Source organism: Triticum aestivum, chromosome 5B (assembly GCF_018294505.1).
Source record: "Triticum aestivum cultivar Chinese Spring chromosome 5B, IWGSC CS RefSeq v2.1, whole genome shotgun sequence".
Classification (NCBI taxonomy): domain Eukaryota; kingdom Viridiplantae; phylum Streptophyta; class Magnoliopsida; order Poales; family Poaceae; genus Triticum; species Triticum aestivum.
The window spans coordinates 483,260,441-483,273,995 of record NC_057807.1 but is presented as its reverse complement, the minus strand read 5'-3'; the positions used below and the strand labels follow the sequence as shown (position 1 = coordinate 483,273,995).

Here is a 13,555-nt window from a genome sequence, read left to right as displayed (position 1 = left end):
ACCATCCAAAAGTAGGCCGTATTCGTATCGGGGGTCAGTTCGAATCTTCCTGGCCCACGCTAACTGGGCTGGTCATCATGTGTACGCTTACGGCCTGTTCGTTTTTTGAGAGAAAAAAAATGCCCCGGCCACTTAATGTGTGTATGTGGAAAATCCTATACGCCGCTCGCTAGGGAGCTCCTACCTGCCGCTCTCTGCGGCAGGGAGTCGGGGGCACGCACAGAGGTTCGCCCCGACTGGGCCCGCCCAATTGTTTTTCTTGGCTAAAAAAAATAGATAGTATCATTTTTTTTCTTTTTTCTCTTTTTTCTTTTCTGCTTATTTCCTTTTTTTCTCTTTTGAAAATCAAACAAAAAAACCTTGAATTTCTCAATCATTTTTTGAAAACAGGAACGTTTGTTAAAACAGAGAACAAATATGAAAATGCGAACAATTTTTTAAAGCATGAATTTTTTTTGAATTTTTAGTAAAATATTTAAAACAAAGAATAGTTTTGAAAAATTCTGAACAAATTTGGGACCACGAACAATTTTTTAAAGCACGAAATTTTTTTGAATCTTAAGAAGAAAATTTTGAAAATGAGAACCATTTAAAAAAACCGAACAAATTTGGAAGCATGAACAATTCTTTAAAACCACGAACATTTTTTGAATCTTGAGAACAAACTTTGAAAATGAGAACCTTTTTAAAAAATCCTGAACAAATTCATAAACATGAATAATTTTCGAAAATACGAAACATTGTATGAATTTTTAGAACAAATTTCGAAAAATAAGAACATTTTTTGAAAATCCAGAACAACTTTTTGAAAACTCTGAACATTTTTTCGCACATACACCAAATTTTTTTAAAAGGCAAAAACATTTTTTGTAATACCTAACATTTTTTGAAATTCCAGAACATTTTTTGAAAATCCAGAACATTTTTCTGAAAAAAGCAGAAACATTTTCCTAATTTGAAGAATATTTTTTGAAATCTCATAACATTTTCTGGAAATCAAGAACATTTTTCTAAAAAGCAAAATCATTTTCCAAATATCAAGAACATTTTCTGAAAATCCAGAACATTTTTTGAGAATTCAAAACATTTTTTAAAACAGAAACAGAAAGGAATAAAGAGAAGAGAAAATGAAAAAAAAAAGAAAAAACGAAGGTTCCCAAAACCGGAAAAAACCGGCTGGAAAAGTCTAGAAGGTTCCCAAAACCGGGATCTGTGAAACGTGTTAAGCAGGCCGGCCCATTTAAATCGCTCGCCTCTGGTTCGCTGTGCGTTTGCCCGACTTTTTGAAGCAACGAGCGTCAAATAGGATATTCCCGCTCGCTACGTCGTTAATGCCGCGAGAGAACGACGCAGTGGGCTGGCCCAACTTCTAGCGATGCTTTTTTCTTCTTCTTTTCATTTTTAGTTATTTCTGTTTTTTGTCTCAAAAAAACTTATTTCTGTTTCTTTTTTATTTTCTATTTTCTTATTTTTTTACTTTTGTTTTCTTTCTTTGCTGTGTTATTTCTTTTTCTTTCTCCTCTTTTTTTTCAAAATATATCAATTTTTGGTTTGTGTTTCCATAAAATGTTCAGTTTTCAAAATTTTGGTCTCAAAATTCAAAAATTGTTCTCTTTACACAAAAAGTTTAAATGTACCAGATTCAAAAATTCAAATTCGAAATTCATATAATGTACCAGATTTAAATTTTTTGTTCACATTTTCAAAAAATGTCCGCGCTTACAAATTTGTTTGGTATTTTCCAAATTTGTTCCCTGTTTCAAAATTTGTTCTAAATATTTTAAAAAATGTTTGTGCTTTAAAATATTGTTCGCGCTTTCAAAATTGTTCTCCGTTTCAAAATTTGTTCTCAAGATTCAAAAAAATTGTTCCTGTTTAACAAATTGTCCGTGCTTCCAAATTTGTTCTCCGTTTCAAAATATGTTCTCAAGATTCAAAAAAATGTTTGTGCTTTCAAAAATGTTCATGTTCAAATTTTGGTCCCTAAATTCACAAAATGTTTGTGATTTTAAATTTTTTGTTCAAAACTAAAAAATATTCAGAAATTTGGTCGGTTTTTTTCGTAATTTCTTATTTTGGTCCATAATTTAAAAAAATCGAAATGAAATTTGTTCGTAATTTCTTAAGCAACGTTCAGTTTTCGCTACTACTTTTAGTTCTTTAAATCCGGCACTACAAGTCAGTCAACAACTCTATCTTTGGTCGCTCAGCCGCAATGGGCCGGCCCATTTCAGGCGCGCCCGGTGCGAAGCGACCACAATTTGCCGCAGAACGCGGCGAATAGGAGCTCCCTGTATATGTAGCCAAATCCTATTCCACGCCCTTTGCGCCGGATAAAGGCATCGACGCAAACGGGCGCACACCCCCTGTGCTGTGGGCCGGCCCGTTTTTTCTTATTTTTTTCTGGTTTTGAACTGCAAGAAGGCAATCGTGTCTGATTCCAAAATCGATCCCGTGACCTCTAGTTTATTCTTAGCTCAGCTAGCCAATTAGACAACCATCCTGACGTGCTTATGTACATCATATTTCTTCTTTTCTTCTTTTCTCATTTTCCTTTTTCCTTTTCTTTCCTCTTCCCTTTTTTTTATTCTTCCTGTTTTTGTATATTTTTCTTTTTCAAAATGTGTGACCTTAATTAGCAGAATCGGTGAAATTTTCTCTAAAATTTGGTGAACTAGTTTTATCAAAATTGATGAACTTTTCCCAAATCCATGACCTTTTTCAAAATTCGGTGCACTTTGTTCAAATTCATGAACATTTTTTTATCAAAACCGATGAACTTTTTTCAAATACGTGAACTTTATTCAAAATCTGGTGAACCTATTTTAAATTAGTGAACTTTTTATCAAAATTGATTAACTTTTTTCAAATCCATGACCTTTTTTCAAAATTCGGTGAACTTTGTTCAAATTTGTGAACTTAATCAAAATCGATGAACTTTTTTGAAATTCATGATTTGTTTTTAAAATCCAGTGAAATTTCTTTAAATTAGTGAACTTTTTTATCAGAATCGATGAACTTTTCTCAAACCCATGACCTTTTTTAAAAATTCTGTGAACTTTTTTATCAAAATGGATGAACTTTTTTCAAATCCATGACCTTTTTAAAAAATTCAGTGAACTTTTTTCGAATACAATCTAGTGAACTCTTTTAATTCCATGAATTCGGTTTCTTAATAAATGAACTTTTAAAAATTCATGAATTCTTTTTTAAGTTTAGATTTCCTTTTTAAAATAATTTGTACTGGGAATGAAACACGGGTCTAATAGCACTAATTTTTGCATATAAACACATCAAGTTTTTTTAGGGAAGGCCATCATGGCTAGCTTTATTAAGTGTGGAGCAGAGATACATTGTCTACGAGCGAATGAACGAGACAATCAGGTGTTATAAACACATCAAGTTGGTTTCGGTGGAGTGGTTATTGCACGTAAGGCCGTGGACGTTGGCATCCTGGTTCGATTCCCATGTCGCGCATTTTTTTCTGGTTCCGTTTTCAGACATGTCAATTACTCCCTCCGTTTTTAAATGTAATTTTTTTTAGATATTTCACTATGGACTACGTATGAAGTAAAATGAGTGAACTACACTCTAAAATATGTCTATATACATCCGTATGTAGTTTGTAGTGCAATCTCTTAAAAGGCTTACATTTAGAAAAGGAGGGAGTAGCTTCCAGTCAACTTTCACGGTAATGCAGGGAATTATCTAGTCAATGTGGATGCAACGACTATGATTCCAGACGGCAGCTAGGAGCCTAGGACCACGCGCTGGATGTCCATCCACATGAAAAGGAGGATGTCAACACTATGGCACTCCAAGTCTGAGTGTTCCAAAAGAGGACAGCGTTTGGCCATGCCCAAACCAACGCGTGCTTTGCCCCCTTTAAAAACGCGCCCGCCCCTCAGATCTCATCACAAGTGTCCCGCCACCACATCTCCCCCGTGCCTGCAGCTCTGCGGCAGGGCAGTGCATATCCCTCCTCTGTATGCGTCGATTGATTGCTTGACGAGCTAGCAAAGAGAAGCTGGATCTATTGCTTGACGAGCTAGCAAAGAGAAGCTGGATCCGGAGGAGTGACACTGAGAAAACAAGTGCGGATTCCTTTTTTGACTCGTATTTGGATCGCAGCTGTTTTCCCAGGTCACCCCTTTGGGTTGCTTCCCTTGACTGATTCGGCCACCAGTCTGGGATGCATGCTACTCCGACGAATTGCTTTCCCCTGCTGGTGGGGTGAGACGGTATGCGCCGTGTTTTCATCGACCGGTGGTTTCTCCTGCTTCTTTTTTTCCCTGTTGAGTGCGCAGTGAACCTCGGGGAGAAGATGCGGTCGGCGATCGGCATCCAGAAATAAGAGAAGAAGGCCTCACAGAGCCTCCTCAGAGATCAGCGATTCTGGGCCGTTGGATCAATTCTCTTGATGCGTTTTCGTCCGTTGGATCGACATCTGGAGAAAGCTGGGCCGTTGGATCTGGGATCAGCACTGCTGGAATGAATAGTTACTGCCTCCACGTGCTGCCGCTCACTCCCTGGTTCCCGACTGGGTCTCGCCGACTTGTGGGCCAGCCCGCTGTGTGAACCCCGCATGTCATTCTCTGTGGCTATGACCTGTCCCGTGCGGCCCGTTGGCGCATCAAGCGGTAAAAGATCTCAGTGCCACCGCCGAAATTCCCCTGCCCCGCCGAGGGCAATATTGGGATTTCGCATAGCCTCGCACCTCGTGGCTTCTACCGATTCGTGGCCTCGTCCCCAATCGGCGAGACGCCTAGGTTTTCTGTCGTCCCGCCGAAATTCCCCTGCCCCGCCGAGGGCAATATTGGGATCTCTCTCTCTCCCCCTCGCATCTCTCGCGCACGAGCAGCCGCCGCTCCTCCTTCTCCTTGGCACGAGCAGCCGCCGCTCCTCTCCACCTCCCTCTTCCTCCACACAGGATCACGGTTTGCCCTCCCTTGTGCTAGCCTCTCACAGCCATGAAGGGCGGCGACCTCGCCGTTGCCGTCATCGGGAGGAGAGCGACCGACGAACCTGGAGCATCCCCATCGACGGGATGAGAAGGAGGAGCGCAGGAACCTCGGGCGCCCCTCCGGCGACCATATCTTCTCCCTCGCCCGCCGTCGTGCCCCCGTCGGCTATGGCCTGTCCCGTTGGGTGGATGAATCGCTGCTCTACCCGGAGGGGCGCCAGACCGCCGTCCTCCTGCCCGTGCGCGCCCGTGAAGAAGACAAACAGAGATGTGCGGCCTCAGATCCATCGTGTGAAGGCAGTGATGAGCGTTATGTCCACAGCCCCCCCCCCCCCCCCCCCCCCCCCCCCCCCCCTCTCTCTGTGTGTGTGTTCATTCGCTCAAGATTTGATTAGATATGTTGATTTGTTTGTTTGCAGGGGATGGATCCCAAGGGGAGATGTGCAGTCCTCCAGATCTGCTGGATAATTCCCATTGTCTGTGTTGAGCAGGTAATTTTTATCTCTATCGTGACCGTGAGGTGCTGCTCCATCACTAGTTTTGGATGAACATAGTTCAGTGCCTAACTAATGTCAGAACCATGGTGTAAACGCCAGCATCCAGTCATATGTAGGTGTAGGAGGAGCCTTTGCGCGGGGGTGCCGGTCCCAACGATGTGGTCAAATAGGTAATGATCGGTTAGTAGGAAGCATGGTTTAGCGCACATATTCAACAATACAACGAAACTTCCGGTTCAAGGGATATGTTTAGTACAGAGTAACCGTGAATAAATGTGTTTACAAAGACATATCAAGAGCAAGGTATAGTTGCTGACCAATATAAATAAGTTCAGTACAGAGCATACAGAGTAAATATACATCAAAACAAAGTGTAGTTGTTGCCCAGGATAACCGCAATTTCACTACAAAGCATAAAGGCACAATTTCACTACAAAGTATAAAGTGCATATTGTTGTTATAACTCCTATAGGTTGCCAAAGTAATAGCATACGGTCCATGGTCTCTTAAAATGCGATGATTCTGATTATCTCATCACTTGATTGATATGAACGAATTGTCAATTCTGTAGCTTTTTATGGTTGTGGTGCAGGGCTGGATGCTACATTTGACACTGAGGGTGCGAGACTGGGCAGGCTGAGGAGGATACCAGAGAGCGGTGACCTTGAGTTGGAGGGAGCAATGATCGTCGGTATTGACAACATGGTCATTTCATTTGATTGGTTGGCCTGCTGACTTGCTCGCTTCTCCTCCAGTCATGAGCTAGGCACCTCGCGCCAAGGCAGGAGTTCTCTTGCCCTCGTTCGATCCTCTCCTAGCTATCTATTATGTGTTTGTTCCTGATTCGTTCGTTATCCCACAACTGGATCGGGGGGCGGTGACATGTTCATCGTGCACTTGTTATCACCTTGGCTGCCTGACGGAGATGGAAGAGGTTCCTTCTTGCTCCCTTGCTTGGTCTTGTACTCGCTTTGACCTGTCTGCATGCTTATCGAGGTCTATTTACTGTGATTTGCTGTGTGGATAGGATTTGTTAAGTTTGTTGTTCTTCATTGCTGATTGGTGGCTGGTGGTGCTGTTCTGCTGGGAACAACACAGGATCTACGATTGTTGCTCCTCTAGGTTGGTTCACCGCTGCTGGTCTGTGCAGGTACTTTTCTTTTTCAGCTTCTACTATTTTGCATTACGTGTTCATGGTTTTACTTCGAGGATATGCCTCAGACGCGGATTTGTAGCAAAAAACATGTAGATGTCATCCAACATACCATTATGTAATATAAATGGTTAGCAATGTGTCATGAATGAATTATATCTAGAAATCGAACTCTTTTTGGTATTTTAAGGATTGAGGCGGTTGGTTGACTTACCGATTTATAGCTCGCCTCCGCGCATGAGCAAGGCGATGCCATTATGTCTAAGCAACCACGGAGCCGAACAAGGTCGCTATTCAGCCTGTCACCTAACTCCATGAGGGGCACCCGTTAAACCTAACTCACCATCAACCTCCTCAATATCACCTATCCTGTTACCACTTTACCATTTGATTCCTTAATTCCAGATAACGGATACTGATTTTTTTTAGGAGTAGACATTTGAACCATAGTTTATTTAATAATATCGGGTTCATATTTTTTAGGAAGATAGTCATGTGTCTGTTAACTTGACAGCGGAGTTAATTTTATAGAACATATAAGTTATCACTGTTTTGTTAGTTCATCGATGGTAAAACATACTATTTTAATGTCGTCCTATAAGTGCCACAAAAATTATGCAGGTGATCATAGCATGTTACCATTGGATTAAAAATATATATTTTAGAATGTGGTCTTTATATGGTCATTGTATGCATTTATAATGGTTTCTGGTGGTTTAATATGCCCAAGGTTGTTACAGAACATGTATATACCACTGTTTTTTATGGTCGAACATACTATTTTAATATCTTCCTATAAGTGCCTGAAAAAATATGCAGGTGATCCATGATCATAGCAAGTTGCCATTGGATTAAAAAAGAATATAATCTAGAGTGTGGTCTTTATATGCTTATTATACTAATTTCGAATAGCTTCTTGTGGCTTAATATGCCCAAGGTTTTTATAGAACATATAGATACCACTCTTTTATTATTTTGATGGTCAGATATACTACTTTATTATCTTTCTATAACTACGACAAAAATTATTCAGGTCGCACTGTTATCATTGGAATAAAGAAGAATCTATTTGAAAGTGTGGCCCACAAATTTTTTTGCAGATCATCACTGCAAGTAGTACCCTACTGTCCAGCTCCATTCGTGCATCTTATCTGTAGATGCTTATTTATTTAATCATCTCCTGGATTATTTGACCAACAGATAGTTCAGTTTCCACTTTGACGAATGAATGTAGAGTATCTCGGAAAGACGGTAAAGACATATATGTAACACATTTTAAGTTGACAAATAGTCTGGTTCTTCTAGCTGTAATTTTTTGTTGTTTTTCCAAGATTATTGCTGCACACTCATCTGTTTAACTCTCAGTTGGATGGCCTAATTATGATTTTGTTTCTTTGCATTATGTAATTCAGGTTCATGTATATTGGAGGTGGAGGAGCACAATATGAAACATGGACATCCCTGTCACATCCTTCCCAAGCGGGGGGGGGGGGGGGGGGGGGGGGGGGAGGGGGGAGAGGACCGGAAGATGGTGTCCACGAAGCAGATCATGCTCGACCTCTGCGGCCCAAAGCTATGCGGGAACGCCCTCCTTGAGCTCTCCAAGGTCGTTTCCTCCTCCCCCCTCCTGCCGCGGAAAACCCCGCGCTCCCCGTCGAGGAAATTTCGCGTTTGTAGCTATCTGGAGGATGCTTAAGGGTCGGATTTGTGGTGGCGAATTGGAGGATCTGTATATGTCTTTTGGTGTCTGTTAAAGCTGCGACCTTGTGAAAGGATCGATATGGTTGACTAGAAGGGGGGGGGGGTGAATAGGCAACTAACAATTTTTAGACTTTTCTTTAACAAATTAAACCTTGCAACGAAATAGGTTGTCTAGATGTGCAACTACGTGAACAACCTATATGATGCAAAGACAACAAGCACACTAGCAAGCAATAGATACAACACAAGTAAGCTTGCAAAAGTAAAGGCACAAGATAACCAAGAGTGGAGCCGGTGGAGACGAGGATGTGTTACCGAAGTTCCTTCCTTTTAAGGGGAAGTACGTCTCCATTAGAGCGGTGTGGAGGCACAATGCTCCCCAAGAAGCCACTAGGGCCACCGTAATCTCCTCACGCCCTCACACAATGCGAGATGCCATGATTCCACTATTGGTGCCCTTGAAGGCGGCGACCGAACCTTTACAAACAAGATTGGGGCTATCTCCACAACACTTGGAGGCTCCCAACAACAACACACGAAGCTTCACCACAATGGAGTATGGCTTCGAGGTGACCTCAACCGTCTAGGGTGCTCAACACCCAAGACTAACAAGATCCGCTAGGGATAAGTGGGGGGGAATCAAATTTCTCTTGGTGGAAGTGTAGATCTGGGCCTTCTCAACCAATCCCGAGCAAATCAACAAGTTTGATTGGCTAGGGAGAGAGATCGGGCGAAAATGGAGCTTTGAGCAACAATGGAGCTTTGGGGGAAAGAGGTAGGTCAACTTGGAGGAAGAAGACACCTATTTATAGTGAGGGAACACATCCAACCGTTACCTCACTGAGCAGCCCCGCACAGGGCGGTACTACCGCTAGGAAGGCGGTACTACCACTGAGAGCGGTACTACCGCTCCTACCTAGCGGTACTACCGCATGAAAGGGAGTCAGGCCACTGGCCCCAGAGCGGTACTACCGCGGGAGTAGGAGCGGTACTACCGCTTCTACTACCGCTTCTAGTGCCGCAAAACCCGACACGAGAAAAACATCGTCTCGAATCGAGGCGGTAGTAGGCGCGGTACTACTGCGGTACTACGGCCGAAACTCGCGAGCGGTACTACCGCTCTACGGAGCGGTACTACCGCTTGAGTGCTTCGGCGGTACTACCGCTGAAGACCATGGTACTACCGCTGGGGTAGGTCAGGGCAGGGACAAGGAAGGAAAGGCTGCTCCATCGAAGCGGGAAGGAAGACATTGGGTGTGAAACGGATGTGTACATGTTGATTCCACCCTAGCCTTACCAAAGCGGATCCCCTCTTGATAGTACGGTGACTCCTATGAAACTAGTCCACCAACAGAGAGACGAAGGAGCTACACCGTCTTGAATGACACACTGAGGGGAGGAAATCGTCTCGTGCCAATGGATGAATCTCTGAAAGAACTTAACACACACGATTAGTCCGCAAAAGCATTGCCATCAATCACCAAAACATCTTGGGGATAAATATGCCCTTACAATCTCCCCCTTTTTGGTGGACTGATGACAATACGGGATTTGCACAATATGAGAGATATAGAACAAGGGCAAAAACCCCAACGTCCTAAAATGTAGATGAGCTCCCCCTAGATGTGTGCTATCTAGGATAAGTGCTTTGGACTGCACGGCACACATACTAGGATCAACGCTCCCCCTACATTTAAGAGACCAACCACCTAAGCGGGGAAAAGAGAGAGCAAAGATAACTTAACAGGATAAGCATGCAACTCATAAGCTAGATATAGACATAGATAATGATACTGGAAAGATAAGGTAGCATACGTCTCACACCATATGACTCGAACAGGGTCTCACTGACAACTCGAACTTAGGTCTCACTGACAAACCAAACAAAGCAAATGCGAGGAAAACACGAACACAAGAGACGGAAGACACAAAGCACAAATCCCTAAACTCTCTCCCCCTTTGGCATCGAGACACCAAAAAGGAGAGGAAGTGTTGCTACGGCTCTAGGTGAGAGCAAACGAGGGACACACACATCAGAGCTCAGCGGGATCATCGGTGCCACCGTCATCAGTATGGAAGTGCTCGGCATCAGAATCGGTCCACGGGCAGTGCTGCTGAATCCACTCCTCCTCCTCAGTAAGCTGGTCCTCAGACCCACTGATAACTGTAGCACCCAACTGACGCATGAGCTCCTTGTGGCGACCTCGGGCCTTCTTCTCAGCCACATGAGTCATGTACTGACCGTGAGACTCCATGCAGAACAACTTCTTCATCTTGAGCTTGAGCTTCTTTGCCCAAGAGGGCTCTACCTCAGAAGGCACGTAGTCATCATCATCATCCTCAGCCCCAGTCTCCTCCTCGATCTCCATGGCAGTAGCAGACGAAGGAACTCCAGTCCTAGGGGCCTGAGTGCCCCAGTTATCCTTCTTCCTCAGATGCTTGACATCGTGAGAGACCAACTCTCCAGTCTCCAGTAACACCTGGGGATAGACACGATCCCAAGCCTTCTCAATGAGCAGCATGATGAACGGACCATAAATCGGGCACTTGCGCTCGGAGATAGCAGATAGCAGCTCAGACCACATAACATGAGAGATATCCAAGGACTCTCCAATGTTCTGTCCCTTCTCACGCTGGCAGAAGAGAAGCATGTCCACGAGATAGGAGTGAACCTGGTCCAGATTCCCGATTTGAGGGAAAAGAGTCTCTCTAAAGATACGGTGAAGGATATCCAGATAGGCAGGCAGCTCATAGGTTTCCTTCTTCGTCTCAGGGTTGATCCTCAAAGTGCAGTAGGGCCATAGAGCTATCTTGCGAGTGGCATTGGTGCGGCGGTGGGGGCGAAAGCCGACAGAAGACTCAAGACCTAGATCTTGCACCCCAATCAACTCCATGAAAGCTTTCCACTTGACTGAAAGCAACTTGCCATTGGTCATCCAAGTCAGTGTCCTGTCCTCATCAGTCCCAAGGTGAACCGTGGCATAGAATTGTGCCACTATATCAGCATCATAGTCCTTGTTGAATTGCATGATCCCAAGAATGTTCAGTTGAGTGCACATCTGAAGAGCTTCACCAAAGTATTCAGGATCTTTCTCCATATGGTCGGTGTCGATGGAGTGTATGTTGACATAGAGATTCTTCTTGGCTTTGAGAACATCAAAGAAGATGGCAAACTAGAACCTGTTCCGGAACGGACGGTTGACCAAAGTGGGATCTTGGTCTACCTCATACGGGTTGCGGCGGCGCCTTGCCCAGAACTCCTTGGGCGGCATTTCTGGCATGGTTTTGCCTGGCTTTGGCTTGACCCCAGGCTTCTTCTGGAGTTGAGGTGGAGGTGGAGCACTTGAAGAACCTCCGGCAGGCTAGGTGGTGCGGTAGCGCTTGGACGTGGCACGACCGGGGTTGACACGACGAGCCTGATGCTCAGAAACCTCATCACCTAGAACCACACACAAGAACACGCAAACAACCAGAAAGAACGAGCATAAGCCACAAAACACGAGCAAAAAGGATCACTGAGAGGTAGGAATATGGTGGAAACTGGTAGAGGGCGGTAGTACCGCGACACGCGAGCGGTAGTACCGCTCCAAGCGGTAGTACCGCTCTGGAGAGAGCGGTAGTGCCGCTCGAGGCGGGGAAATAGCAGGTTCCAACTGCCGTGGTCAGATCCGGTACTACCGTCCTACCAACTTCAAAAATACTCCAACCAAACACTAATCCACACTGTCTAGAAGCATTCTCCATCCTACTCAAGCCTAGATCTGGCCAAAAATCTAGAGATGCAACTGCTATTGCCCCTAAGACGCTAGATTGGAAATCTAGACAAAAGGAAACAGGGAACGGGGGCAATACCGGCATCCATGGCAAGAGGACAAGGTGGGGATCGACTCCATCGAAGGAAATGGAGAGGAGCGCCCCGAAGAGGGAGATCCGCCGGAGCCCTCCCGCGGCGCCGGTTGCTAAAGAGAGAGAGGAACAGAGCGAGGGGCGAGCGAATGGGTATGGGGGAGAAGAAACTCCCCCTGCCCCTGATATAACCCCCTGCCCGCACCTCACAGCGGTAGTACCGCGCTGGAGGGCGGTAGTACCGCTCGCCATCAGCGGTAGTACCGCTTCAGCAACCGCACGGCTTCTAGACCAACGACTAAAGCTCCAAAAATATGGAAATGAAGCCCAAGAGAAAGAGAAGACCAACAAGGCAACACACACACAAGCAACAGACCAGAAACCACTCAAACAAAAACAACCACACGAAACAGAGCGAGCTCTGTCCTCTCTCAAGAGGGGGCGGTGGCCGGAGCCACCTATGTTTGAGTCAATTGGTATGGCACCGCGAAGAATTATCCTTGGGCACATGACCAAAACTCGTCTTTGAAGCACAAGTACCATAAAAAATGGCTAATGTGAAAGAGTTGATCGATTTATGCATAATGGGGGGAGGGAGAGTTCATTGAGAGAACAACACTCCCCCTATGTCCATGCCTACTTCTAAGCTAGACAACAAGTTGAGTGAGGTGGGGTGTGCAAGGGTTCAAGTCACATTGCTCGAATCAATGATATTTAGCTCATGCCTTAACTCGCGAAATCTTGCTTCATCCAAGGGCTTCGTGAAAATATCTGCAAGGTTATCATGAGTGTTGACATACTTGAGCTCGATCTCCCCTCGCCTAATGTGATCCCGGATGAAATGATACCGAATCTCAATATGCTTCGTCTTGAAGTGTTGCACCGGGTTGAGAGAAATCTTGATGGCACTTTCGTTGTCACACCAAAGAGGCACTTTGTCACAAATGACATCGTATTCCTTTAAAGTTTGCCTCATCCATAAAGTTGTGCACAACAACTACCGGCCGCCACATATTCCGCTTCTGTTGACGAGAGAGATACACAACTTTGCTTTTTGGAAGACCAACTCACCAAAGAGCACCCAAGAAATTGGCACCCTCCGGAAGTGGACTTCCTATCCACTTTGTCTCCCGCCCAATCGGAATCCGTAAATCCTTCAAGCTTGAAGTCCGCCCCTCTTGGGTACCATAAGCCAAAGTTTGGGGTACGAGCCAAATATCGAAAGATTCGCTTGACCGCCACATAGTGACTTTCCTTCGGTGCGGCTTGAAACCGTGCACACATCCCCACACTCAACATGATATCCGGTCTAGATGCACAAAGGTAAAGCAAGGAGCCAATCATGGAGCGATATACCTTTTGATCCACCGCTTTACCATTGGGATCGATGTCAAG

The 13,555-nt window shown here is 44.6% G+C and overlaps 1 protein-coding gene across 6 annotated transcripts; it reads left to right on the top strand.

The window, feature by feature from the left end:
* The first annotated feature begins 4,761 nt into the window (after positions 1–4,761).
* Positions 4,762–8,444, top strand: LOC123112671 (uncharacterized). 6 transcript variants are annotated; one of them, XM_044533730.1, is made up of 7 exons: positions 5,310–5,454; positions 5,560–5,630; positions 6,053–6,394; positions 6,488–6,610; positions 7,714–7,726; positions 7,814–7,864; positions 8,026–8,444. In XM_044533730.1, the coding sequence occupies exons 3-7, from the start codon at positions 6,386–6,388 to the stop codon at positions 8,307–8,309; spliced, it is 480 nt and encodes a 159-aa protein (XP_044389665.1). In that variant the 5' UTR covers positions 5,310–5,454; positions 5,560–5,630; positions 6,053–6,385; the 3' UTR covers positions 8,310–8,444. The 6 variants fall into 6 exon arrangements, 2 of the variants coding, with proteins under 2 accessions (XP_044389664.1, XP_044389665.1); XR_006455636.1 differs by lacking the exons at positions 7,714–7,726; positions 7,814–7,864 and adding an exon at positions 4,762–5,272 and having other exon boundaries at positions 5,383–5,454; XM_044533729.1 differs by lacking the exon at positions 5,560–5,630 and having other exon boundaries at positions 5,301–5,454.
* The last annotated feature ends 5,111 nt before the right edge of the window (positions 8,445–13,555 follow it).

What these genes read in the sequence shown, in the direction of transcription:
- LOC123112671 (XM_044533729.1), top strand. An exon ending in TAGAGTATCTCGGAAAGACG is followed by an intron (nt 7,865 to 8,025) that starts GTAAAGACATAT and finishes TATGTAATTCAG; the next exon opens with GTTCATGTATATTGGAGGTG.